Source organism: Muscardinus avellanarius, assembly GCF_963383645.1.
Source record: "Muscardinus avellanarius genome assembly, chromosome: 9".
In the NCBI taxonomy this organism is placed as follows: Eukaryota; Metazoa; Chordata; class Mammalia; order Rodentia; family Gliridae; genus Muscardinus; species Muscardinus avellanarius.
The window spans coordinates 43,361,666-43,389,616 of NC_137795.1; the positions used below are offsets into that span (position 1 = coordinate 43,361,666).

General features: G+C 39.4%; 1 protein-coding gene across 1 annotated transcript in view; it reads left to right on the forward strand.

Moving 5' to 3' along the window:
* Positions 1 to 5,509: 5,509 nt before the first annotated feature.
* The window catches only part of LAMB4 (laminin subunit beta 4), a gene marked incomplete at both ends in the record, with an annotated part of 110,537 nt that continues 88,095 nt past the window's right edge, over positions 5,510 to 27,951 (forward strand). The window contains 7 exons of the mRNA XM_080701699.1: positions 5,510 to 5,543; positions 13,948 to 14,105; positions 20,136 to 20,271; positions 24,359 to 24,432; positions 25,778 to 25,966; positions 27,652 to 27,715; positions 27,886 to 27,951. The exon at positions 27,886 to 27,951 is cut by the window's right edge and continues 149 nt beyond it. Coding sequence (XP_080557825.1) covers positions 5,510 to 5,543; positions 13,948 to 14,105; positions 20,136 to 20,271; positions 24,359 to 24,432; positions 25,778 to 25,966; positions 27,652 to 27,715; positions 27,886 to 27,951 — 721 coding nt within the window. The remainder of the gene's footprint in view (positions 5,544 to 13,947; positions 14,106 to 20,135; positions 20,272 to 24,358; positions 24,433 to 25,777; positions 25,967 to 27,651; positions 27,716 to 27,885) is intronic.

Below are 27,951 nucleotides of genomic sequence, written 5' to 3' on the forward strand. Positions count from 1 at the left end.
TTTGTCTTCCTACTGCCTGGTGCTTTGTGGATTTGGGTCTTGTATAAAGAAATGAAATGTTAGTTCGCAAATATTGACAGCGTTCTCTGTACTTAGACTTTAAATGCAAAAATCTGCCTTGTAGGAGTCTTCTTTCCTATAATTCAAAAAATAATATTAGCCTGGCCTGTGGAAAACACAATTGAGAACAGTGACATCAGTTTAAAATATAATATTAAATACCCAGGCATTGTGGTACATACCTGTAATCCCAGTACTTGGAAAGCTGAGACAGGAAGATCATGGATTTGAGGCCAGGCTTAGCAATTTAACAAGACTCTATTTAAATTTTTTTTTAATTTTTTTAAAGGACTGAGGGTGCAGCTCAGAAGTAGAATGCCCTTGGGTTCAAATCCCTAGTATCATGTGTAAATGAAAAGACACTAATATCAAGCAAGAACCATTAAAAAAACACTTCTGAAAAAGCTCCAAGGTGTATAAAATTGGCTATGGGGAAATGTTTGTTGAATCTATTCCCTAATGTGTAAATGTTGTATAAAAATGAATATTTGTTTTGGCCCAGTTCACAGATCTTATTTTTCCATGAGGTGTTTTTCGTGAACTTCTAGGAATGCCAAATATGTCTTTTTCAAGCAGCCAATAAACTGACCCACTAAACAGCACAAGCTTGAAATGGATACTTTAAAATCCTGGCAGGTAAGTATAATTTAAAACTGTCTTAACTTCACTCCTATTCCATAAACTTTGTAGGAGAAACTCTTCCAAACCAACCTGCAATTCCAGCAAGAGTTATTCCTGCAGAATCACAAGGTAGACAAAACATGAGACATTTAGAGTGATCTTGAGCCAGTAAGGGCCGGACCAAGCCTTGAGGACCCAAAGAAGAGCATTTCACCTGCTCCCACTCCCTGAAGTAGATTGGGGTGGGACTGGGAAGGGTCTCTTATTTCTAAAATTGAGCCCTCAAATTCAGCCCATTTTATAATTGGTAAGTATCAAAATGTTTTTAAATTATCAATGAAATATGAGACAGAAAAAAATAAAGCAGAGAACAAAAATATCTCTGCATTGTCCCTGGCAATTAAAATTGGTTCTTTTTAAAAAAAAAAAAAATGAGAGCATTTGCTATAAAAATCCATCTCTCTCTCCCTCTGTACACAGGGTGTGTGTCCAAGATATATGTAAGTCAAAACCTAAGGCAGGTAACTGCACTAATCACCTTTCTGGCATGTTTTACGGTACTTCTCATCTTGTTTCCTACCCTTAGGTGCCGCAGGGAGAGCATTTTCTACTTAAACTGACTCTCGCTTTCAGATTTGTCTTTACACGCCCTCTCTGCTGCCTGCGCCTCTGCACACAGACTCAAATCCCGGTAAGTCTTGCCGCTGTCTCACTGGCGAGCTGGCATTTTATGGATTAAGAGAAGGTATTGGCAAGTTCAGAATCTTTTAGTTATGTGGGAAATGAGCATTGAGTAAAAACTAGAGTATAACACAGTAGAGCATAGATTATAACTCTGTTTATAGAACAGCGATCAGATGGCATTTATACTAGACGAGGTTGTTGCAGCATAAGACAGTATCTAGGGGAGAGCACAGTAGAGCCTTTCTACACCTCAAGGGGCCCTTCAAAGGTTGCACGTAGTGTTGACATGCACAGGTTTTAGCTGTGCATCTGGTGAATACTTATTACTGTTATGGAGATACAACGTGTAAAATTTAGAAAAGGTCTAGATCCTTTAGAACCATCCATGCTTTCAAAATATTTTTGGTACTACCGTAGTTATGCAGAAATACTAAATTTTTAGAAAAACTTGATGTCTGCTGTAATCAAAAGAAAAGCACATTTCATACCTTCACATCCTGCATTCCTTGCTGCAATGCACTTTAGGTAAATAAAACAGTCAAAATAGCTAACGATTGCCTGATGTAATGTGAAAAAATGTTATACAAGTAGGGGAAAGTTAAATGTAAGATTTCTATGAGAACTGTCACTTTAGATGTATGAAATTACCATTTGAAGTATGCCAGAAAAATATCTTAATAACTAATATCTTAATATAATTATCCCCTCTGTTGTATGTTACTGTATAATTTGCAAAAGAAATGAGCAGTATAGCAGCAGACACAGGAGTGGAATGCACACTTGCAACATACAGAGGGGCTGTCTAATTCCAGCATTCGGGAGGCTGAGCCTGGAGGATCACGGTTCACGGGCAGCCTCAGCTACTACTTAGTGAGGCCCTTCGCAACTCAGTGAGACCCTGTTTCAAAATAAAGAATAAAAAATAGGGCTGAGGCCGGGCGTGGTGGCGCACGCCTGTAATCCCCGCGCTTGGGAGGCAGAGACAGGAGGATCGCGCAGGTTCGAAGCCAGCCGTGCGCACTGGCTTAGGAGACCCTGTTTCCAAATAAAAATGTAAAAATAGGTCTGGGAGTGTAGCCCGGAGGTAGAAGGGCTTCCAGGAACCCCAGTACAACAACAACAAAAAAAATAGAGCTGGGGGTGGAGCTCAGAGGTAGAACGCCACTAGGTTTTATCCCCAGTACTGCAAAAAAAAATTAAATAAACAAATAAAATAAAAAGCTCCCCAGTGTTTCTAATGCTCAGCAAAGCTGGGAAACCACTAGGCTAGGTCCTTCCCTTACACTGGAATCCAAGAGGACAGGTGCATGGAGCAAACTAATGACTTTTTGGTGTTATGAGCCATCGGTGCTCCACTGCGGCCACACATAAGAATCCATGGGGGAGCACTAAAAACACACTGATACTCAGGCTCTAGCCCCAGAAATTCTGATTTTATTAGTTTGGGTTGAGCCTGAACATGAGTGCATTAAAAAACATCTTCCTGAGTAACTACAATGGAATATTATAGAGCCTCAAAAAGGATGGGAATTCTGACACGTGCCACCATAGGGGTGAACCTCGAGAATGTTATGCTAAATTAAATAATCCAGTTACAGGAGGATAAATATGCATGGCCCACCTATATGAGAGAGTAGGGAAATGCAGAGATAGAAAGGAGTGTGGTGGTTGCCAGGGGCAGAGCGCCATGAGGACTTGTTCAGTGGATGAGGAGTTGCAGTTTTTGCAAAATGAAAGGAGTTTTGGAAATTGTAATGAAAATGGACTAAACATTAAAAATGGACTAAACATTAACAAACTAAAATGGACTGAACTGTACTTTTAAAAATGTTTAAGATGGCACATTTTGCATTGTGCTTTTTTTTTTTTTTTTGCGTTATTGGAGATGGAACCAGGCACATTCTACCTTCGATCAACACCCCCTTCCCTATTTTTTGCTGTTGTTCTTTATTTTGAAACATGGTCTCACTGAGTTGCAAGAGCCTCACTAAGTAGCTGAGGCTGGCCACGAACCACTATCCTTCTGTCTCAGCCTCCCAAATGCTGGGATAACAAGTGTGGGCCACCATGCCTGGCTGTATTGTGCATATTCTTACAATAAAAATACTTTTAAAAGGAAGTCACTTAAAAAAAAATCTCCCTGAGTGATTTGAAGGTGTGTCCAGGGACCATGGCCTGCATCTCAGGAGAGATGTTCTGCCAGCAGTGGGTTCATCAGTAAGCTGTGTGAGCCAGGAGTGGTGGTGTACACCTATGAGCCCAGTACTTGGGAGGCTGAGACAGGATGATGACAGGTTCGAGGACAGCCTCAGAAACTTAATGAGATACTCAGCAATTCAATGAGACTCTGTTTCAGAACAAAAATAAAATAGGGCTAGAGATGAAGCTCAGAGGTAGGAACACTTCTAGTTTCAGTCCTTAGTACCAAAAAGAATCTAGCTACATGGTCTGGCCCTGAGGAAAAAGCAACTGGAAAGAACCACCTAGAAAAAGTACTCAGGTTCCTGTGGCCGAAACCGCCCTGCTCAGGCTCCACTCTGGTTCTGCTACAGTCTCCATAAGGCTTTGAATGAGGACATAAGTGAAAGTCGCAGGCTTTTCTACCAGATGAAGCTCGGGTACAGGGGAGGTGCTAGATGAGGACTTGACCAGTGAGCCAGTTTCTTCTTTTTCTTCTTTTTCTTTTTCTTCTTTTTTTTGTGGGTCTGGGGAAGGAACGCAGGGGCATTCAACCTCCGAGCTACACCCCCTGCCCTATTTTTTATTATTTATTTTGAAACCGGGTCTCACTGAGTTGCAGAGGGTCTCACTAAGTAGCTGATGCTGTCCGCGAACCGCGATCCTCGGGTCTCAGCCTCCCGAATGCTGAGATTACAAGCGTGCGCCACCACGCCCGGCATTTTCTTATGGCACTGAACTTCACAAACGAACCTCAGGCTGTGGAAAGCGCTAAGATCACAGCACAGGAAATTCATCCAAAATCAGGCATTTCAAAACAGCCTAAAGTAGCCGGGCATGGCGGCACATGCTTGTAATCCCAGTACTCCGGAGGCTAAGTCAGGGGGATCGCAGGTTTGCCACCAGCCTTGGCTACTTAGTGAGGCCCTCCTCAACTTAGTGAGACCCTGTTTCAAAATAAAGAATAAAATAAAATAGGGCTGGGAGGTGGTGTAGCTCGGAGGTAGAATATGCCTGGGTTCGATCCCCAGTACCCCTAACAAAAATCAAAGCAAACATCCTAAAGAGACTTAAGCCGGCACCTGAGTGTGGGGAAGGGGCCTTCAAGGTAGCAGAAAGAACATGAGAAAAGGAGGAAGCTGAAGCCCAGCTGCGATGTGATGAATGTAGGATGAGACACTTAAGACTGTGGGGCCAGCAGGTGTGGTGGTCCACACCTGTGACACCGAGACAGGAGGAGCACAGGTTCACCGCCAGCCTCAACAATTTAGTGAGACCCTCAGCAACCTACCCAAACTATTTTAAAATAAAAAATAAAAAGGGCTGAGGATGTGAGGATGTAGCTCAGATGTAGAATGCTCTTGGGTTCAGTCTCCCGTGACACACACAAAAAAAGCTCACACACATAGTTATTGGTACAAAAAGATGGAATATGTTTATCGAAGTGGCCAGTATGATATCATTTGTGAAAATTACTTAAATGCTAGGATAAAATATGGAAAAACATCCAGCAAGACAGTGATAGTAGCTGCTATTCTCTGAATCATAGTACTATAGGCAATATTTTCTTTGTTTCTCCTTTCTTTGAATTTTCTACTTTTTTATGAGTATGTATTAATATGGACTTTTTAAAGAAAAAATTCTAAATAAGAATGGACAAAAAAGACTAAAATTAAATATGTAAAGGAAATTATATTTTATATCACTTCCCATAAATTAATGGATTCTGTGGTTTTGAAAAATAGCAAACATTAAAAGGAAATAAATATTCATAATAATTTTATATACTCTTACTTTTTAATGAAAGGGGTTTTATAGATACTTTATGTCTCTAAAGGGTAAAAAGTATAAGACAAATTTGAGGACTTTTAAATAATAATGATGGTAATGATTGATTCTTTCAATGACTGACTTTAACCTTTTATAAACCTAGAATAACTGCACTTAATCATTTCCTGACAAAAGGATGCAATTTCATCTGACTCCTTTTTTATACCTCGGTGAGTATGAATTATCAAGTCCAGTTTTTGCTTGTATTAAATTGTCCTAAAATATTTAGTGGAAAATCTTTAAACATGCTTGCTTATTTTTTTTTCCTATACTGCTATATTTGTCTGGCTATTCTGTTGTACAGTGGGGTCAAACAACTAAAAATTTCCCCTCATACGTGTTTAATATCCATACATAGTTCTTTCTTTCACTCCTAATAGAATGCCATCGGCAGCAGATAATTAAGTAAAGTAAGATGTGAAAGAACGTTGAAAGCCAGCATGGTGGCGTACACCTGTACCCCTACTACTTGGGAGTCTGAAAAGGAGGACCACAAGTTCAAGGCCAGTCTCAGCAACTTAGGCCCTCAGCAACTTAGAGAGACCCTGTATCAAAATTAAAATTAAAATAGGATTGGGAGTGTCATTCAGAGGTGGGATGCCTTGGGTTTAATCTTTAATACCCACCCCCTAAATCTCTAGAGTTGCCTCTGGCCAAACTCCCAGACAGATTGCTTACACATCGTCGCTTGGGCATCTGGGGTTGCTATTTAAATAATTCACATTGCATTCTGAATAAGGAAGAGAAAGAGAAAGAATCATAGACAGTGCTTTGGCATAGTTTTGGGAACTGGATGCAAAATGGAAACTTTAACATGCATTTCTTGTCATTCATAATAACTGTGTGTGTGTGTGTGTGTGTGTGTAAATGTGTGTTTGCACTCTCTATAGCTCTGCAATGAACTCTAAAGTGTATGAAAATATCTCACATGGTTAAGAACACTATAACATGAAAAATTACTAAGCAGAAAAATTATATAATAATAGCTATTTCTACAAAATGGTCCTTCACTTTACAGAAGATTTATGACATCTTTTCTTTAAATGAGCAGATCTCCTAAATTCATTTTAATAATGTTGTACCTTTATGTATATCATTTTTTGAAGAAAGCAATTGATTTTCCAAAGACATAAACATCTTTAGTCTCTGAATCAATTCCAACCTATGGCTCATGTGGTAATTGGCAGTGGATAATTTGAGCTGAGTTTCTGTTCAGGCATGAAGCTTTAATTACTTGTGTTTCTAGCCATTTTTCTGTCAAATGTTTTAGACTAACAGTTCATATTTGCACTTACAGTATTACAGGAATAATAGTTCAATTTCCCTAAGTCCTGGGTATTGTTTTCACCTGATCAAAACAAGTTTGGCCAAGTCAGGTTGTAAAAAACATCTAAATCTCTAAGGCAACAATTCCAATAAAATAACTCAGGATGCAACTTGTCTGAAAGGATAAGTCACTGGAAGGTAAATCTTAGTTAATCCACACGTAGCATCAGCAGAAATGTTCTGCCTGACCTGGTTTTTAAAAACCTCTGTCTATTGGAGTCTAAACCTCTAAACAGTTATTTATCCTAGATGCCAATGCCAAGAAGTAAAAGGCAATAATGGATGTGGGTTTGGGGATTAATACAAGGAAAAGTCCACATTAATCAATCTAGGATGATTTGTTATACCATAAAGAAGCATATGATGGAGCTTTCTTCACATAACTATCTTAAAGAAGGAGAAATGTACCTTTTTTTAGAATAGTAGTCTTTAAAGTAAGGCCAAGAATAGGAAATTTTCTATTCCAAATGCTACTTAGCTTATGGGAATGGAGACATTATATAACTAACACATCCTTGGCTGTAGAACTCATAATTTATCTATCTATCTATCTATCTATCTATCTATATATGTTTTATGCCTGATAATAATCACAAAATGACCAGATTAATAGAATAGTTTATGTGGATAATGGGTAACTAAGAGAAATAACACAATTTTGCAAAAGGTTATGTCTTTTGGAGATTGAGATGAAAGAAAAAAAATCCATTAAGTGTGAAACAAATCCATGAAAAAAATTTTTTCTTTATTTTACCATTGGGAAATCTGAGGAGAAGCAGAACATTTCAGTCTGGTTATTATTTTTATTTTAGGTCCATTTCTCTCACTTGTGTCTACTGAAATAAGAGGATGGCATAAACTTTCATGGCTCAGAAGAGTAAAGCAGCAGCCAAAATATGTCATATGTTGTGGTGTGTGATATTTACTTGGTTTCCAGAGGCTGATGGAGTGATTTTATTTTTGGCAGGAAAAGAGTTGTTTGTTTACTTTTTATTTTGAGATCATTGTAAATTCACATACAGTTGTAAAAAAAAATAATACAGAGAGATTCTGTATACCATACACTCAGTTTTACTCAAAGATAACATCTTGCATTACTGTAGCATAATATCACAACCAGGAAATTGACATGGATACACAATCCACCCACCTTATTCAGATTTCATCAGCTTTAGATGTACTCATATATGTGTATGTATCTAATTTTGTGCAGTTTTATCACATGTATAAATTCATTTGACCATTGCCAGGGTCAACATATATAGATTCCATCACTCGAGGACTCCTAATGCTCCCCTGGTACAGTTGTACCTCTCTCCCTCCCTCCTGCCTTCCTAACCACCGACAACCACAGATGTTCTCAATCTCTAATTTTAATCACTCAAAACTGTGATACAACTAGTACAATGCAGTAATTATCTCTTTCTAATCACCATTATTCCTTTGAGATCCATTGAAGTTGTTGCGTGTATCATTGGTTATTCATGGTTGGCTCCTTCCAGTTTCTAAATAACATTCATTCCATTATATGATGCACCACACTTTGTCCATTTCCACATTGAAGGAATCTGGCTGTTTCCAGTGTTTTTACAACTAAACATAAATAGTCTATGAATATTTGAGTACAATTTTTCATGTGAGCCTGAGTTATAATACCACTGGGATAGGTACCCAAGAGTTGAAGCATAGTTTTATAAGAAACTGCCATGCTTTCCCCAGTGTGCCTGTTACCTTTTACATTCCCACCAGAAATATAAGAGGGAAGCACTATTCCCACATCCTCTCCAGTGTCTTGGTTTATCACTATTTTTATTTTAACCATTCTGATAGGTTTAGAGTGGTATCTTTTTTGTGGTTTAGATTTGCATTTCTTTAATATCTAGGGTTTTCAATATTTTTATCTTAACCATTCTGGAAGGCATAGATAGTGGTATCTTTTTGTGGTTTTGATTTGCATTTCTCTAATGACTAATGTTAGAAAATACACTCTTTTCCTCAGTGTATTTTGCCTTAGTATATCTTCTTCCATGAAACGTCTGTTTCTGTTGCTTGCCATTTTCTCATTTAATTAGTTTTGGGTTCATTTTTGTTTTGTGGTTCTAAGGATAGAACTCAGGGCCTTGCAGATGCTAAGCAAGTGATCCACCACTAAGCTACACCCCAGCCCTTATTTATTTTTTAATGTTGAATACTTAGAGTCCTTTATATATTCTAGATACAAGAACTTTGTTGGATATGTGGTTTGCATTTATATTTTCCCTGTCTGTAGTTTACCTTTTCACTTCTTTGTGAAGTCATTCTCAGAGCAAAAGTTTTTAGTTTTGATAAGATCCAATTTTTAAATTTTTACTTTTGTGAATAATGTTTTTATTATCAATAAAGCTTTTTGCCTGGCTCTAAGTCCCAAATATTTTCTCCTATGCTTTATGGGAGTTTTATCACTTTAGAGTTTTACATTTAAGCCCATGATCCATGTTGGGTTGATAATTGTGTGAGGCACAAGGTTGAAATTACAGTTCATCTTTTTGCCTATAAATATCCCATTGGTTCAGCATCATTTATTGAAAAGCTTTCTTTCTTCCATTGAATTACCTTAACACCTCAAAAATCAGTTGGCCGTATTTGTGTAGGTATATTTCTGCATTCTCTGTTGTGGTGCATCTATTAGCCTATATATCCTTTCCTCCCCTAATATAATACTTTCATGTCAGAGCAAACATGTCAGGTACAGTGATTCATTCTCCTTTGTTCTTCTTTTTATTTTTATTTTTTTAGTATTCTAGATTCTGTTCCTTTCTGTCCAGATGGTCTTTTTTGGGGGTGGGGGGAGGCAGTATTATTTTACAGACTTTTTACTAATACATTATAGAGTCTATTTTATTTCTGCTAAATTAACATGTCTACAATTTTAATTGTAATCAAGAGGAAATTAATACCTAGATTTTGGCCTCCAGAATCAACCAGGATCAACCAAAATTAATACCTAGATTTTGGCCTCCAGAAAACTAGTACCTAGATTTTGGTCTCCAGAATCAATTAATTGAATCAGAAATGATACTATATTGTCTTATTCAAGTATACCTTTTAAAAGAAGAAGCATAGCCATCTTTATAAATGTCTTGCCACAAAATACGATAGTAGACTCTCCTTCTATGTAAGTTCAACTTTATATGTATGCCAACTTTAGACAGTAAGATTCCACTTCATTATATTCAAACTCCCCAACAAATAGCAAATCTTGTAATGAGAGGTCTTACAAAAAAATAGCCCCATAACATAATGGGGCAAACTCTACAGACAAGAAAGTTCAGACTACCCTGTATACCCCACTTACACATACAGAGATTTACCAGTTAACTTAGAATGATTTGAATTCTCATCCATTTGCACACAAATTTTCTTTTCTTTCCTTCCTTTATCTGACTTAATGGCTCTCAAATGTTATATTAGAATTTGTATATACAAAGCCATATATGTTATACTACATAGAAAATTTCTGAAATATTCCAGAGCAATTTTTATTACATATTATTAACATCTTAAGTCAACTCCTAAAATTTAACTTTAAGTCCAAACTCCAAGACATAGTCACCACCCACTTCTAGAATTAAAGCATTTTTAGACAAGAAGTCTATTAGTTAGGGTTCACTAGAGGAACAGAACTCACAGAACACATATGTGGAAAGAGTATTTATTAAATCAGCTTGCAGTCCAAAGCAGTGTAGTCCCAAGTTTCCAACTGTATATGTAAAGCTAGAGGAACCAGCAGCTGGCCAAATGTTCTAAGAGCTGGAGTCCCAAAATCAGAGACCATAAATTCAGCCTCAGTCCAAGATGGAAAGGCCAGGAACTCTTCAGAAAAATGATGGTGAAGGTCCAGTTCAAAGAGCTGAAGACTGATATCTCAGACAAGAGCAGACACACTTTCTTTAGGAAGAACCACTCATGCCTTCACGTGGCTTTCTCTTTCTTTTATTCAGATCCTGCGCCAACCAGAACGTACTGCCCCACATTCAGGGCAGGACTTCCCCTTCAATCTGCCATTACATAAACCAGTCATCACAGCAACACACCCAGAGTCACAGGATTTCGGTGTTTCATGATTCCATCAAGCTGACAGTCCAGATTAACCATCACAGGAAGACTCTTTAATAAGATTAAATTTAGTATTTCCAAGTACTATATTGAAGAGAAGTGGTGATAATGGACATCCTTATCTTGTTCCTGTTTTTAGAGGGAATTCTCAGTTTTTCCCCATTTAATATGATGTTGGCTATGGGCTTATTGTAGATTGCCTTTATGATGTTGAGATATGTTCCTTCTATTCCAGTTCTCTGCAGTGCTTTTATCATAAATGGATGTTGGATTTTATCAAATGCTTTTTCAGTGTCTATTGAAATGATCATGTGATTTTTGTCTTTGGTTCTGTTTATATGATGAATTACATGGATTGATTTTCGTATGTTGAACCAGCCTTGCATCCCTGGGATGAACCCTACCTGGGTCATGGTGTATGATTTTCTTGATGTGGTTTTTAATGCGTGTTGCTAGTATTTTGTTTAGTAGTTTTGCATCCAAATTCATCAAAGATCTAAGCCTGTAGTTTTCCTTCCTTGAAATGTCTTTATTAGGTTTTGGTATTAATGTGATGTTAGCTTCATAGAATGTATTTGGGAGAGTCCCATTTTTTTTTCTATTTCATGAAATAGATTGCGAAGTATTGGGATTAGCTCTTCTATAAAGTTTTTATAGAATTCACTTAGGGAACCATGTGGTCCTGAGCTTTTCTTTGATAGTAGGCTCTTTATTGCTGTTTCAATCTCTTTGATTGTTATTGGTTGATTTAAGTTTTCTATATCTTCTTGACTCAGTTTAGAAAGGTGGTATATATCTAGAAAGTTGTCGGCTGGGCGTGGTGACGCACACTTGTAATCCCTGTGCTTGGGAGGTGGAGACAGGAGGATCGCACAGGTTCGAAACCAGCCACACTGGCTTAAGAGACCCTGTTTCCAAATAAAAAAATATAAAATAGGTCTGGGAGTGTACCCTGGAGGTAGAAGGGCTTCCAGGAACTGCAGTACCACCAAGAATAAAAAAAATAGAAAGTTGTCAGATTTTCTCCAAATTTTTCTCCAAATTTTCTCCAGATTTTCCTTTTGTTGAAGTATAGTAGTAAAGTAGTTTCTGATAATCCTCTAATTTCTACACAGTCAGTAGTAATTTATTCCCAAAGTGGTTTCCTAGTGTTGCAGGCAATGTTAATCTAAGTTGGATAAACAAGTGCCATCTATGAAATAAGTTTGGGAAATTCTAGGCAATTTTAAAGAGTTCTGTTGTTTTGTTTTGCTTTGTTTTTCAGAGAAACATTTCTCAGGGTCTTTAATGTGCTGATGACCATTGTGAATATCCAAGAGAAAAATATAGGATGCGATATCTCCAAATTTATTATCCTTCTTTGATGGAGAACCTGCTGATCTAGAGTTCACTTCAACATGTTTTAGAAGAACTTATATTTAGTCCAAATCTGTAATTTGAATAAACTAAGACTTAAGAGTTATTACGCCTAACACTACCCAGCAAACAAAGTTGGGCTCATTCCTCATTTATTCATACACTTAAAAGTTGGATACATCTATGTCAAATGTTAAATAAAGACAAAATGTCCAAATATAGTCATTAGGTATGCCTAACTATACCCAGGTGTTTACCAGCCTCTGCTTTCTCAGCCAATCCATGCGCTAGGCCTGGCTCTAGTTCAGACATAAGTGAAGCGATAATTTCCTAATTCAATGTAAATTTCTTCTTTAAGTCAAAGATGTCTTTAGAAATATACAGTGGAAGGATGCTGGTTCAGGCTCTTTTAGGTAACTTGATGTGGAGAAGCTTTATCAGTCATGTTTTCTTTTTCTGTTTCTAAAAACAAGCTGTTTTCCTGAATTCATAATTCACAGCCTGTTCAAATCCTTTGTTTAGTCTTCTAAGTTTTTTGTCATTACAATAAAAAAATGTTAAGAGATAGTAAAAAGTAGCTACCTTGAAGCTGGATTTTTTTCCAGTCAATGACAACTAGATTCTAAGCCCCTTAATTTCTCTTCCACCCCTTTGCTATCTGATATTTAAGACTTATTGTACTTTATATTATTTACTACTATTTTTCACAGTCATTTAGTATGCTAGAATTTAATACACTAATGACATCAAATTTCCAAGCAATTTACCCTTTTTTATAATTTAACCTCAAAACAAATACAATTTTTAAAATATTTTTTTACACTTCTGATTCCAGTTTTTGGGAGGATGAGACACGAGGATTTCAAGTTCAAAGCCAGTCTCAGCAACTTTAGCAAGGCTCTCAGCAACTTAGTGAGAGAGGCCCTGTTCCCAAATAAAAAACAAAATAGGGTGTGGGGGTGTAGCTGAAGATAGAATGCCTCTGAGTTCAATCCCCAGGACAACAAAAAAGAAAAAAAATGTTTTGTTTTGTTTTTTTAAAAAGTTTTATTGGTGCATTATAACTGTACAGGATCGTGAGGCCCATAGTGATACATTCATATATGTACATAAGACTGGTTCATTTCTTTCCCTAGATCTCTTCTTTCTCTCCCCATATATGATAGTGAGATTCAAAGTTTAAACAGAGGCTTACAGATATGATCTCAGTGACAATACGTGGACAGTCATGTGGAATATGGTGGTGGTCCTGTGGTGATCTTCCTCCAGTGTCACCAAATCCCTTTATGGCCAATCTGTTAAATCACCGGTGGGCTAAGTGAACTGGTGCTCTGTCTCTCACTTTATCCCAAAGGAGCATGATTTGTTATCCCAAAGGTTCATCGAGGGCTCCTCTGAATATGGATGTTTTAAGGGAAAGTTATTTCCCAAGGATTAATTCTGAGGATGCTAACAGCATCCACGTGCATTATAATGAACCACAGAATTGGTATCAAAAGTAAAGGAACCAGAACTGTCAAGTAATCCCAGTGCTAGAGAGGCTGTCACAAGAGGATTGCAGGTTTGAGGCCAGCCTCCCCAACCTGGCAAGACCCTGTTCCCAAATAAAAATTGAAAGGGCTGGAGACGTAGTTTGGAGGCAGAATGCCCCTGTGTCCAATCCCCAGTACCAATAAATAGGTACAGAAGTAAATAAAAGTAAACAAAGTGTCAGCTTTCCAGCTTAACCAATTGCTTCTTGAGACATTGTGCCCCTCTTGGGCTACCATCTGCTTAGCTGTTTCTATCATGTTCCAGGGTGGCTCAGTTACTTGAAAGTTCAAGATGCCTGCAGCAGGGGTGCGTGCCGCCCGGCCCCCGGCGACCTCCTGGTGGGCCGCCACTCGCAGCTCACAGCCTCTTCTACCTGTGGGCTGAGCGGAGCCCAGAGATACTGCATCCTCAGCTACCTGGAGGTGAGTTACCTCCTTGTTGACTTGTGAGCACACTATTTAATCAGTGATGTAGATTGTTCCTGTATACCTGGGGCTACTTGCACAACAATAAAGAAGACAATGGTCCTTTCTGAAGGGACACAATCAATGTAACTCAAAGTCTAGGAAACCGCAACTATTCATAAAACACAGAATTCTGTCTAATTTCTATTTCCTGTTACCTTCAGAATTAGACCAGAAAGCCTAGGGTTCCATATTGAAGAGGGGTACTTTAACATTTATTAGTCCAGGTGAGTGTGGTGGTGCACGCCTGTAAACCCAGTACTCAGAGAGCAGAGGCAGGAGACTACTAGGTTCATGGATAGACTCAGAAACCTAACAAGATCCTATTTTTAAATAAATTTTAGGAGACATAAATTCCTTCAGTTTCTGTTTGTCGTGGAAGCTTCTTATGAGAAAATACTCAAAGAGATTAACTACAAAGAAGAAATAGGTAATACACACCAGAACCAGAGAAACAAGATTTTCCATCCAACAGACAACTAAGATTGGTTATCTGTGGAGATTCATTATTTATGTTAGTCTTTTACCTATCTCTAAATTGTATTGTTTGCTTTTATTGTTGCTATTTTTAGGATTTCTAGCTGGAATATTAATATGCCTTCAGATATAGCATTTGGAAATATTTTATCCCATTCGATCAGTAACTATTAACTCTGTTTACATTGTCTTTGGATATACATTTTTTTTTATTTTTTAGGGAGTTTGTATACTCTTCTGTTGCCTGTGCCATTGAAATCATATCCAAGAAATCACTGCCAATTTCAGTGTTGTGAGGTTTTATGACCCAGATTTTCTTCTAAAAGTTTATAGTATTAAGATTTATATTTAGGTCTTTTATCTATATTGAGTTAATATTTGTATATGTGTTAGGTAAGGGTCCAATTTTATTCTTTTTCATGTAATTATTATTTTTCAACAATATTTAGTTAAAAGATTATTATTTCCTCCACCAAATGTTCGTGGAAACCTTGTCAAAAATAACTTGACAATATATGGAAGAATTTATCTCTAAGCTTTTATTTAACTCCAATAGTTTATATATCTGCCTTTAGAACAGTACTACACTGTTTCGATTATTATAGCTTTATATGGTTTGAAATCAGAAAATATACATCTTCTAGCTTTGTTCTTCTTCGAGATTGTTTTGGGTATCTAGAGTCTATATTCCATATCAGGATAGATTTTTTCTGAAAAATAAATAAATAAATGTATGATAGTTTCACCTAAAAAAAAGAAAAGAAAAAAATATTCTCTGGAAGAAAGAAAGCAAAAAGAAATATTGAACTGTTATCATTTAGTCATCAAAAGCTTGGTATCAGACAAATGAAACTGTTTTGTGAGATTATCATCGTTAGTATTGGATAAATTGCTATAAAACTAGACGTCAACCACTAAGCCAAGCATGGGAAGGAGGAATGGGGAGGGAACGGGGTGGGGATCAGGTAGGGGCTAACTGGGCGATGTGTGCATGTATATCTACAAAAGTATTTTCTTTATACCATTATGATGTATGAATACATTGCACCAATAAAAAATTTAAAAATTAAAAATTTTTTAAAAAAATAAAATAAAAAATAAAATAAAAAATAAAATAAAAATTTTTAAAAAGGTTAGGGGGCATAGCTTGGAGGTTGAATGCTCCTGGATTCAATCTCCAGTATCAAAAAGAAAATCTTCTGGCTCAAAAAATCTACTGGCCCACCACTTAGTGGTACAGTTGCTCCCAGATATCGAAAAAAGATAATTGATTCATTCCTCGAGGATCAAAGATCCCTCAGGGCCTGAAGCCATGATGCTGAACAGACGGCTGGTCCCCATTGTTCTGCCTTAGGCAGATAGAAGGAGATGTAGAACTTTGAATTCTGTGTGCACCAACTGCTTGACAGCTCTGCTGTCTCCAAAGTATAAATCCCCAATATCCCAACGTGAACATACTTTTTTTGCCTTTTCCCCATAAAGACCAGTTTTCTCAAAGGGGCAATGGCTTTGCAGGGTGTTTCCGCTGTGTGTACTGGCAGTAGAAGCAGTATCCAAGGTCATCTGAGTATGATACCTGCTGAGAACCCCCGAGACAATCATGTCAACGCTGAAATGCGAGGGTGTGCAGGAAGGAAGCTGGACATAAGCCTAATGTTGGTGGCCCACGCTTTTCCACGTATTGTTTATTTAAGGCAACTTGTTTAGATCTATGGGAAATACCTTGTATTCTAATTGGCTAGTAAGAGATGATGATTATAAATATGCGAAGACAATACTTGGGTGCTTAGCACTGTTCTAAGTTTGGGACATACTTATGTAAGAAAGCTAATTTTCTGCATAGACAAGGAAATCACATGGTAGAATTTTTGCTCAGTTCTATACCGGGCAGGATAGATGGCCCTTCAGTCAACTCTACTAAGTCCAGGTCCTCTGGACAAAGAAGTGGTTGTCAGCTCTAATATTAGAAACTTTCCAGCACTAGCGTCCTGCATCTTGTTCTTCAACCTCTGACATTTGCTCACTGTCGTCATGAGCCAAAATGGTCTAAAATAATTTGAAATCGGTATTCCTATTTCTCGAAGTTATAATACCAAAAATGAAAATAAATCAAGACATTGAACCAAAGGCTTCTGTTGTTTAGAGAATGACAGAAATCTGAGAAAATGGGGGAGGCCGGAATTCCAAAATACTTCAGGCCAACAACTTTTACAGGTGAGGCTATGACTACTAATTTAGATAAACATTCAGCTGTGAAAGGCTGATTATATGTCCTAGAAATAAATATTATAGAGTAGTGACCTCTCTTTCTAGGTCCTTGCTTCCCCAGAGAAAGATTTCGAATGGAAAGCACAAACCCGAGAATATAAGAGCTTTATTTAGGGAAGTGGAGATACAGGTTAAGAGAAGGCCATGATAAAGGGGTACTTTCCAGAGAAAGGGTCTGGAACGGTCCATTTCCAGAAGTGGAAAACAGCAGCAAGTTCTCTGCATGGCAGGATTTACTCAGTCTGGAAATCTCCCCCTCGGCTATATACACTTGGGCGAGGGAGATGTGTCTTTTTGCGCCAAAGCTTAGTGCACCTGTCCTCGTCCCGTCATGGTGGAAACTTTCTCATGGGTGGCTACGTGAAGCCATGTGGGTTGGGGCAGTGAATCTTCTCTGTCCTCAGGAGGGCTGGTCAGAGCCTCTGTCTCATCCCTTTTTCTGCCCTTCTCATCTCTAATCTAATTCACTATCAATACCACAAAGAGGATGTATTTTTCCATCCACTATCTAATAAAGCGCCCCCGAGCAAGGCTTTTTTATCAGAAGCTTTGAGTCAACATTGACCGCCCCCCTCCCCCGCATATGTAGGGCCACAGTAAGCATCCTCTATAGCCAGCCCGCTAAAGACCATGCTTCTAAAATATTTACCAAGCAATCACCTGAAAGCCCTGAAGTTAAACATTTGGCCTGGTGATTTTTTTAGTATTACTGGAAATACTTTAGAGATCTGACATCTTTTGATGAATGGCAAAGTTTCTGTGGCTCTTCTAAGGCAGGTCTGGGACAAAGTACTCATATGCAGAATTGAAACAACACCCATTGTGCCTTAATTTTCTAAGGCCATTTTTATTTTCTTCAACAATAAGGCCAGAGGTTTTAAAACACACTGACTAGACCGGCTGTGGTGGCGCATGCTTATAATCCCAGAATTCGGGAGGCGGAGACTGGAGGATCACGGTTCACGGACCGTCTCGGCTTCTTAGTGAGGCCCTTCGCAACTCAGTGAGACCCTGTTTCAAAACTAAAAAGACTAAAAAAATACGGCTGGGAGTGTGGCTCGGAGCTACAATACCCCTAGGTTCCATCTCCAGTACTGCAAAAATATATAAATAAATAAAAATTAAAAAGACTAAAAAATAGGGCTGAGGTGTAGCTCAGAGATACAATGCCCCTGGGTTCCATCCCCAGTACCGCCAAAAAAAAAGAAAAAAGAAAAAAGAAAAAAGCACCGATTATATAAATCTCAGGTTTTCTTTGATAGACTGCAGCTGAAGTAATCTTTCAAATCGTCATGCATTCACTTAACAAATTGTATTGAGCACCTATGATGCTATGTGATAGACACTATTCTAGGTAAGAATAAACAATAAACAATAAGCAATAAACAAAGCCGTTGCCTTCACTCAGCTCACATTCTAGGATGGAGATGGACAGTATAACAACTGCAAAGTACAGTCTCAAGTAGTGATAAGGATTTAGAAAGTACATTGGGGCAAAGGATAGTGAGTGGCAGAAAACCATGGGATGGGGAGATGGTGGCATTTTACATAGGGTAGTTGGGAAAGGCTCTCTGAGAATTTGGCCTTTGAACAGGGACCTGAAAGAAAGGAACAAGAGAGAAGATTGTTTGGGAGGAAGAAATGTTTATGCCAAGATGCGAAGGCATCTCGGTGTCCTGGAAGAATAGCAAGAAGCAGGTATAGCTAGAGTTGAATAAGCAAAGGGAAGACAGGCAGATATAAAGGCAAAGCAGTGGCCCTGCGCAGACCAGGTGGAGGCTTGGGAGCCATGGTAACAACACAGTCAAAACACATTCACTGCCGGGCGTGGTGGCGCACACTTGTAATCCCCACTTGGGAGGCAGAGACAGGAGGATCGTGCAGGTTCGAAGCCAGCCGTGCTGGCTTAAGAGACCCTGTTTCCAAATAAAAATATAAAATAGGTCTGGGAGTGTAGCCTGGAGGTAGAAGGGCTTCTAGAAACCCCAGTACCACCAAAACACACACACACACACACACACACACACACACACACACACACTGCCGGGCGTGAGGGCGCACACTTGTTATTCCAGCACTTGGGAGGCTGAGACAGGAGGATCCCACAGGTTCAAAGCCAGCCTCAGCTACTGAGTGAGGCTCTCAGCAACTTAGTGAGACCCTGTTTCCAAATAAAGTATAAAATAGGTCTGGGAGTATAGCCCGGAGGTAGAAAAGCCCCTGGGTTCCACCCCCAGTACACACCAAAAAAAAATCCACATTCACTGATCTCAGCACTTGGGAGGCTGAGACAGGAGGATCACAAATTCAAGGCCAGCTTTAGCAACTTCGTGAGACTGTTTCAAAATAAAATAGGCTGGGGGTATAGCTCAGTGGTAGAGCATCCCTGGGTTCGATCCCCAGTAGCACACCCACAAAAGAAATTCACCAAGTGTCCGCAGCTGAGGACGGATGCTGCTGTGGGTACTTCCTGGCACAGAAGACTATAACGAACTGCCCCCACTTCCTGGAAGCTTTACAAAAATCTCCTTCAGAGTCCCTCAGGTCTTAGCCAAGAATAGCTGCGCAGGCCACTGACGGTCCTTTGGAAATCTTTGTAGATCCCCTCAGGAGTTTAAAGTACGGCCACAAGACACATTAAATTCAGCAGGCTCAAAGCCAGTCTTTCTTTGTGTCACCTTTGAAAATCCATCCCATACAAAGTTGGTTTAAATTCACTAACCTAATATAGTCTGCAAGACAGGAAGGCGAGCCTCTTTTCTATGGACTGAATGGAAATCCTTTTCCTCAGTCCAAAGTGTGATATAAAGGTTTTTGTTATGAAAGCTTCCCTGCCCAAAACTGTGAAATCTGATAGAAAAAGGATGATAGTTATAGATAACTTAGTCCTCAACTCTTCATTAATTTCTTGCCAACTATTCCTTCCTGTGTGAAGAAAACTAATCTAACAAAAAACCATACCTTAAAAGTATATTTCACCACAGTTTAAATTTGAGAAAATTAGTTCAACATAAATTTATACTTTTAACCTAAATGTATCAATTTATAAAATTTCTGAAGCATATTTCAATTTAACTTATTGTTTTTAAGCACCTACTCGTGGAAAACGTGATGTCTTGTTATTTCCTCTGCTTTTTATTTTTAGCCATATTGAAAGATAAATATAGTGAGCACAGCTTGTTTTTAAATTCAGATCAACAATAAGTAGTTACAATTTTTTATTGTAATGATGTTTTTTTCCAGGGGGAACAAAAATGCTTCATCTGTGACTCCCGATTTCCGTTTGATCCGTTCACCCAACCCAACAGCCACACCATTGACAATGTCATTACAAGTTTTGAACGAGACAGAGAAAACAAATGGTGGCAATCTGAAAACGGTATGATTCAGTTCCTTCCCAATTTTTTTCTTTCTTCATAGTTTAATCAGGAGCCCTTCCCCTTGCATGGTTTTTAACAATGTCACAAGATGCTATCCACCGAGAATGTAGCTTCATGTAAAAACAATTTATTTTCATTATGATAAACAATAGTTCCAGCCAGATGGCATGGCACACTCCTATAATCCCAACAGGTGTGAGGCTGAGACAGAAACATAGCAAGTTCAAGGCCGTTGTGCAGCAACTGTTTTAAAATAAAAGAAAAAGAGCTGAGCTGAATGGGATGTAGCTCAGAGGTAGAGCACCCCTGGGTTTAATTGTAGAAAGAACAAAAGAAAGAAAGAAAGACAGGAAAAAGAAAGAAAGAAAGAAAGAAAGAAAGAAAGAAAGAAAGAAAGAGAGAGAGAGAAAGGGAAAGAAAAAGAAAGGTCAATTTCCTTTAGAGAAAAAAATTTATTTTAAGCACATAACTTGGAATATTTCACTCTTTCCATGTGGAGGAAGAAAATATTTGTGTATCTTTTTGTTCCTTGTAAAAAGTAAGAAAGGTTATGAAGTGCTAGTAACTTAGGCCTGACATAAAACATACTTATGCACACTGAATGAATACCACCAGGGGAAGTCTGAGTATTGCCAGCAGGACCTTTTCCCCTCTTCAATGAATGAAGGGATAGAAAGAAAACAAGCATTCTGTTTCTTACTGCAAGCCAAAGATTTTGATCTAAAAGTTGGATTGAAAGGCTAACTCACTGAAACTCCTTCCTTCCTGGATTTATTGTCATGAACGATTGTGAAACTGCACCCCACACCGGCCAAGGCCACCTGTATGTCTCTTAGGTGCCCACGGTAAGTGTGGGCCATGAGGGACTTCTCTTGTCCCGCCGCAGCCCTGGTTCTTCTGTGCCTAGAGCATTTTCTTCAAGCTGGGTTTCCAAACGGGGGAGGCTTCCTCGCTCGCTCACCACGGCCCCTCTTCAACACTGCCCAACCCTTAGTGACAAAATTATTCCACCCACCACGTCTCCGTGTTGTGCTTGGACATCTAATATTTCTATTATCCTCGGACTTCTAAACATAGTTCTTTTACGGGATCCTAGGCCAGCAGGGGAAAGTGTGGGAATGTCATACCACATAAGATAGTTTGGGGCAAGCATAGTTTGGAATGGTTTCTTGTTTCCTTCGTTCCTTGTTTCCTTCGTTGCTTGTTTCCTTCCTTCCTTGGTGTGGCACTAGGGATGGAACCCAGGGGCATTCTAACTCTGAGATGAACCCCAGCCCTTATGGTCTGTTTTGTTTTTGAAAGAGAGCCTGGCTAGGTTGCTGAGAGTATCGCTAAGTTGCTGGGGTGTCCTCAAGCCTTCAGTGGATCCTGCAGCCTCAGCCTCCAAGTCCTGGGATCACAAGCATGCGCCACCACACCCAGCTGAGGCTTTCTTTGTATGGCACCCACATGACAGATACATGGCTGGTGTGTACCAAATGGCATCTCCTTTTGGGTCCTAATTACTCTTCTAGTTGGACCCAAGCTCCTGAATGTGTGAGTTTGTTCTGGTCACAGTCCCCCGTCTTCATCAATGGGTCACAGTCCCCCGTCTTTTGCCTAATTGCTGCCCTGACCCACATTCCCAGCACTGATTCAGCTTCTCACAAAGAGAATGTCCCTCTGTCAGGGCTGATTTCACAAAACAAGGGCTCTCAACCAAACACTTGAGAGAGGGGGAAGTAGATGCCCTTCTAGGAAAAGTCAGGAGCCTGCAACGAGGCTGTCCACTCTGCAGCACGTGTCGCCAGAGCCACTTGCCTACGACTAAGCTGAACCCGATTCACTGCTGTCCAGGCCTATGGTCTAGAGCTGCGCGGCCAGTTTCATGGCTTCCAGCCATGGGTGGCCACTGAACGCTCGACACTTGGTTTATACAAACCAAACTGTGCATCAAAAATAAATCCCAAGAGCTGGGCGTGGTGGCGCACGCTTGTAATCCCCGCGCTTAGGAGGCGGAGACAGGAGGATCGCGCAGGTTCGAAGCCAGCAGCGCTGGCTTAAAAGACCCTGTTTCAAAATAAAAATATAAAATTAGGTCTGGGAGTGTAGCCTGGATGTAGAAGGGTTTCCAGGAACCCCGGTATCACCAAAATAATAAATAAATAAATAAATAAATAAATAAATCCCAAGCATTCAGGAGGTTGAGACCAGAGGATCGTGGTTCCTGGACAGCCTCAACTACTTAGTGAGGCCCTCCACAACTTAGTGAGACCCTGTTTCAAAATAAAAAATAAGCCGGGTGTGGTGGTGCACACTTGTAATCCCCGCACTTGGAAGGCGGAGACAAGAGGATTGCGTAGGTTTGAAGCCAGTTGCGCTGGCTAAAGAGACCCTGTTTCCACATTTAAAAAAAAGTATATAATAGGTCTTGGAGTGTAGCCCAGAGGTAGAAGGGCTTCCAGGAACCCCAGTACCGCCAAAAAATTAAAAATTAAAAAATTAAATTAAAAAATTAAAAAATAGGGCAAGGGGTGTAGCTCAGAGGTCAAATGCCCCTAGGTTCCATCCCCAGACCTGCAAATAAATAAATAAATAAATAAATATCCCAGATATCTCCCCCCCCCCTCTCTCTCTCTCTCTCTCTCTCTCTCTCTCTCTGTGTGTGTGTGTGTGTGTGTGTGTGTGTGTGTGTGTGTTACTGGGGATCAAACCCAGAGGCATTTGACCTCCAAGCTACATCCTCAGTCATTTTTCTATTTCTTGTTTTGAAACAGGGCCTTGCTAGGTGACTGAGAGTCTCACTACTTGCTAAGGCTGTCCTTGAATCTGTGATCCTCCTGTCTTAGCTTAGCAAGTACTAGGATTATCACATCTGGTTAACATCTCAGATTTCTAAGACATCATTTGAAACATAGGTGTATAATGAAACATTACTAAAATGCAACATTACTAAAATGTTAAAATTTAAAAATATTGATTCTAGGCAGTGCTTTCGATATGTTGTTTAAATTTGTTATTAAAACAAACATGTCCATTTCTCCTTTCCTTTTTAAAATATATCCACTAGACGACATTATGCTAAGTGAGATTAGTCAGGCACAAAAAATAAGAAATCGGATGCTTTCCCTAATATGTGAGAGTTAGGGAGAAAAGAGGAGCAAACAAGACAACCTAAAGGAGGAGAAATGAGCGGGGAAGAGGAAAATCTCTAAAGCTCACAATGTACTTAAACATATCGAAGTCAATCACTAAGCCAAGCAAGGGAGGGAGGGACAGGGAGGGAATGGGGTGGGATTTGGGTAGGGGTTAAATCAGCGATGAGTACATGTTTGTACACACAAGTTTTTTACCCCAATAAGTTGTATGAATATAATGCACCAATAAAAAATTTTAAAAAATAAATAAAATAAAATATATCCACTAGAAATGTTAAACTTTTCATTATCCCTGTGACTAGGGGCCTGCTTCTGTTAGGCAGTGTCGCTCCAGAGGGACGTGGCTGCCATGATGTCCAATCAAGACAGAGGCTTTATGTTTGTGCTAGAGACAGATCGCGGCTGACTAGCTCGGGGTAAAGTCTTGGGCTGATTCCTCTCCTCAGTCACCGAGGAGCCCCCAGATCCCCCCTCCCAGGGGAATGCTCCAAGCTGTGCATTCTGACAAGCAACAAAATTCAATCTTAACCGAGTTCACAGCTGGTGGAAGAAAAGGGTGTGTTGGTTTCTGGCATGCTCTGGTGTGCCAGCTGCGTTGTGTGTAGTCAGGATTTGAGCCCAAGGAAAGGAGTCCCCTCTCTTCACCTCTGGGAACCGGCTCAGAGCTCCCTCGGGGATACTAATGCTGCCACACAGTGGTTGTGTGCACACATTCATGTTTAGTGAGACCAAAACTTGGATGTGTGCAGTCATAGCTTTCCTGGGCTGAGGGTGGCCCAGGACAACACGCCACAGACTGGGAAAGCGTATTGACCACCTGCCGTGTGACTGCAAAGGGATTTTGTTATAGATGAGCTGAAGTGGGGGTTAACGTGACGAGCAGAGGTCTCTCAAAAGCATTGATTTTCTTTTTCCTGGATTTTTTTTTTTTTTTTTTTTTTTTTTTTAGGTCTCGATCATGTCAGCATCAGATTGGACCTGGAAACATTATTCCAGTTCAGCCACCTGATCCTGACCTTTAAGGTACAGATATGCGGGCCTGATGTCCCCTTTACCTACCCCTCGCTGCTCTGGCTTCTTCACAGAGAACACAAAGCAGTGTTCGGATATAAGTTCGGAATAAGTCCGGACTCATGTTTTGTCACCTGGGTTGTGTTCTTGAATGATTTTTTTTAATTGCCTGTTAATCAATTACTATATAATTAATTTTTAAAAATCTTAAAAGAAAGAGGAAAGATAAACTCCTGGTAATGTTGTGATAGGAACCACAATAACTAGAAAGATAATTTCCAGGAGAAAAATGATAGGAACTAGAAATTATTTAGGGGTGGTGGGAAGATTGTGACCAGAAAGACAAAGAAAAATTAGTCTTTCCTAAGGTTAGTCAAGTGCCAAAACATCAGTGCACTACAGTTTTTCATAATGATTCATCAAAATTCTAACTTTGACCACGTTGGCACAAGGCTGTAATGACAGTACTGAGGAGGCTGAGACGGGAAGATCTCATGTTTGAGGCCTGCTTCAGCAGCTTACCAAGACCCTCAGCAACTTAGTGAGACCTTGTTTCAAAGTAAAAAGGCTGTGAGTATAGCTAATAGGTAGAATGCTTCTGGGCTCAGTCTCGAGTATCAAAAAAAAAAAAGTCTAACTCTGATATCTTTGATATCAGGCCTCATACTAGCCAGTTGGATAATAAAAAAGAATATATTTACAGTGAGCCAATAAAAATATATAAAATTTAAAAATCATAAAAAATTATTCTTTGCCCCTAAAGAACTCACCACCTAGTCACTGATACAAAGCATATAAATGGGAAATCATAATACAAAGTGTTAAGAACAGAAATAGAGGTCTGGCTAGAATGCTAGGGAATTTAGCTGAAGGGGCTAAATCTCCTCTGGGGAATCAGGGTAAACTTTATAGGTGGCTTTTGAAGGATGTATAAGTATGAATATAATGCACCAATAAAAATTTTAAAAAATAAATAAAATAAAAATTTTATTTGGACACATCAAAAAAAGAATTTGCAAGAGGAATCACATAAATTTCTATCAATTAATTACATCACAGAAAGTTTAATACAAATATGAATTACATTAGCTTTACAACTTGTAGGCCATCTTTCTTCAAATTATACTTCACAGTATCAGAAATGCTTTCAAAATATAATTCAATTTTGAGGAAAAAGTATGTGCTCACAAATTCTTGCCTACCTACTGGGAAGAGGTATGTCTACCATATAGTAGATTTAAAAGATACCCCTAAAATTTGAAAATAACCTGGAATTGGAAAATAAAAAATATTCAATCTGAAGTGGATAAGATCTGCCTTTGTGGACCATTACTTTTATTCATTTTTTTTTTCATAGACTTTCAGGCCTGCTGCAATGTTGGTAGAACGCTCCACAGATTATGGGCATACCTGGAAAGTGCTCAAATACTTTGCAAAAGACTGCGCTGCGTCCTTTCCTGGTATCATACCTGGCCAGGCCCAGAGAGTGGGGGACCTCGTGTGCGACTCCAAATATTCGGATATTGAACCCTCAACTGGTGGCGAGGTAGCATTTCTTGCCTTGGATTTCTTTCTATAAATTGAACTTTTAAAAGATGCGACTAAGCTGGGCATGGCGGCGCACACTTGTAATCCTCGCACTTGGGAGGCTGAGACAGGAGGATCCCGTAGATTTGAAGCTACTTAGTGAGGCTCTCAGCAACTCAGTGAGACCCTGTTTCCAAATAAAGTATAAAATAGGTCTGGGTGTATAGGCCGGAGGTAGAAAAGCCCCTGGGTTCTAACCCCAATACTACACAGAGACACACACAAAAAGATGTGATTAAATTTTAAAAGAAATTTAGGTATCTACTCACTGAAATATAGTCTGAGCTGTTGGGTTTCTATTTTTCAATGTATTTATCTACATTTAAATGATTCCTAAACAGTAAATAATAAGGACATTATCAGAAATAATCCTGCATAGGAGTGTCCAGTTAAAGGTGACTAGGGCTAAAATCTAAACGAGGATCTATGGTCCAAGGTACGCAGAGGAACACCTGTCTCTAACCTTGCCAAGGAGCCTCGCAGCCAGAACCCTGAGTTCACTGCCTGGTCCCCCCCGTGCTGTAAACCACCTCCCGAGTGGGCTCTCCAGGAGCAGCCATCTGAGCAAAGAGAGCAACTGGCAGAGCATTCGGGTGGGAGTCGGTGGGACGGGGCTATTTCATCAGGTAGAATAGAAAGAACTGATGGCAGAAGACAGCTCCAGGATTCCTGCCAGGCCTCAGGTGATAATGGCCTGCTCGATGTCCCCCGCTCTATCCTGACTCAGCTCAGGATCTCTTTCCTTCTGTGGGGACCTCCATGCATAAAGAGCCAGGAAGGACTGAATAATCCTGTGCATTCATCTTTGTGCTGGGTACTTTTATTAACATAGTAACCTAAACAGTCATCTATAATCTGTCCTAGCTGGGAGGCAATGGCGCAACCTTCTAACGAAGTCAAGATCTCTTTTTTTTTTTTTTTTTTTTTTGGCCTGGTGTGGTGGCATGTAATGTCAGTAACTAGGGAGGCTGAGACAGGAGGATCGCAGGTTTGAGACCAGCCACAGTTACTTAGCAAGACCCTCAGAAAATTAGTGAGAACCTGTTTTAAAAATTAAAAAAAGGCCAGGTGTGGTGGCGCACGCTTGTAATCCCCGCGCTTGGGAGACGGAGACAGGAGGATCACGCAGGTTCGAAGCCAGCCGCGCTGGCTTAAGAGACCCTGTTTCCAAATAAAAAAGTATAAAATAGGTCTGAGAGTGTAGCCTAGAGGTAGAAGGGTTTCCAGGAACCCCAGTACCACCAAAAAAAAAAAAAAAAAAAAAAAAAATTTAAAAAGGAGTGCAAGTGTAACTCAGAGGTAGAATACTCCTGGGTTCAATCCCCAGTGTGTGTGTGTGTGTGTGTGTGTGTGTGTGTGTGTGTGTGTATTACTAGGGATTGAGCCCAGGAGTATTCTACCTTTGGGCTACACTCCCAACCTTATTTCATTTTTTATTTTGAAGCAAGGTCTCACTAACTTTCTGAGGGCCTCTTTTGTTACTGAGGCTGACTTTGAAACTGTGATCCTCCTGTCTCCGCCTCCCAAGTACTTGATTACAGGCATGGCCACCACACCCAACTCAAGATCTCTTCTTTAAGGGAAAATTAGACAATTATGTTTATGTTATAACATACTGTAAATTTACTAGCCTTTGTCTTTCAGGTTGTTTTAAAAGTTTTGGATCCCAGCTTTGAAATAGAAAACCCTTACAGCCCCTACATCCAGGGTATGAATTGTTTGTTTGTTTTGTCACATTCTTTCTTTGAATTTTATGTTAGGAGTATTTCTTGTCATTGTGTTTCTCTCTTATGCTAAGGGCGTATCAGCCAAAGAACACACCTTGAACTAAAGCAACTTAAATGCACTTGGATGTATTTTCTTATTTCCATCGTTTAGATCTTGTGACATTAACAAACCTGAGGATAAACTTTACCAAACTCCATACCCTTGGGGATAATTTCC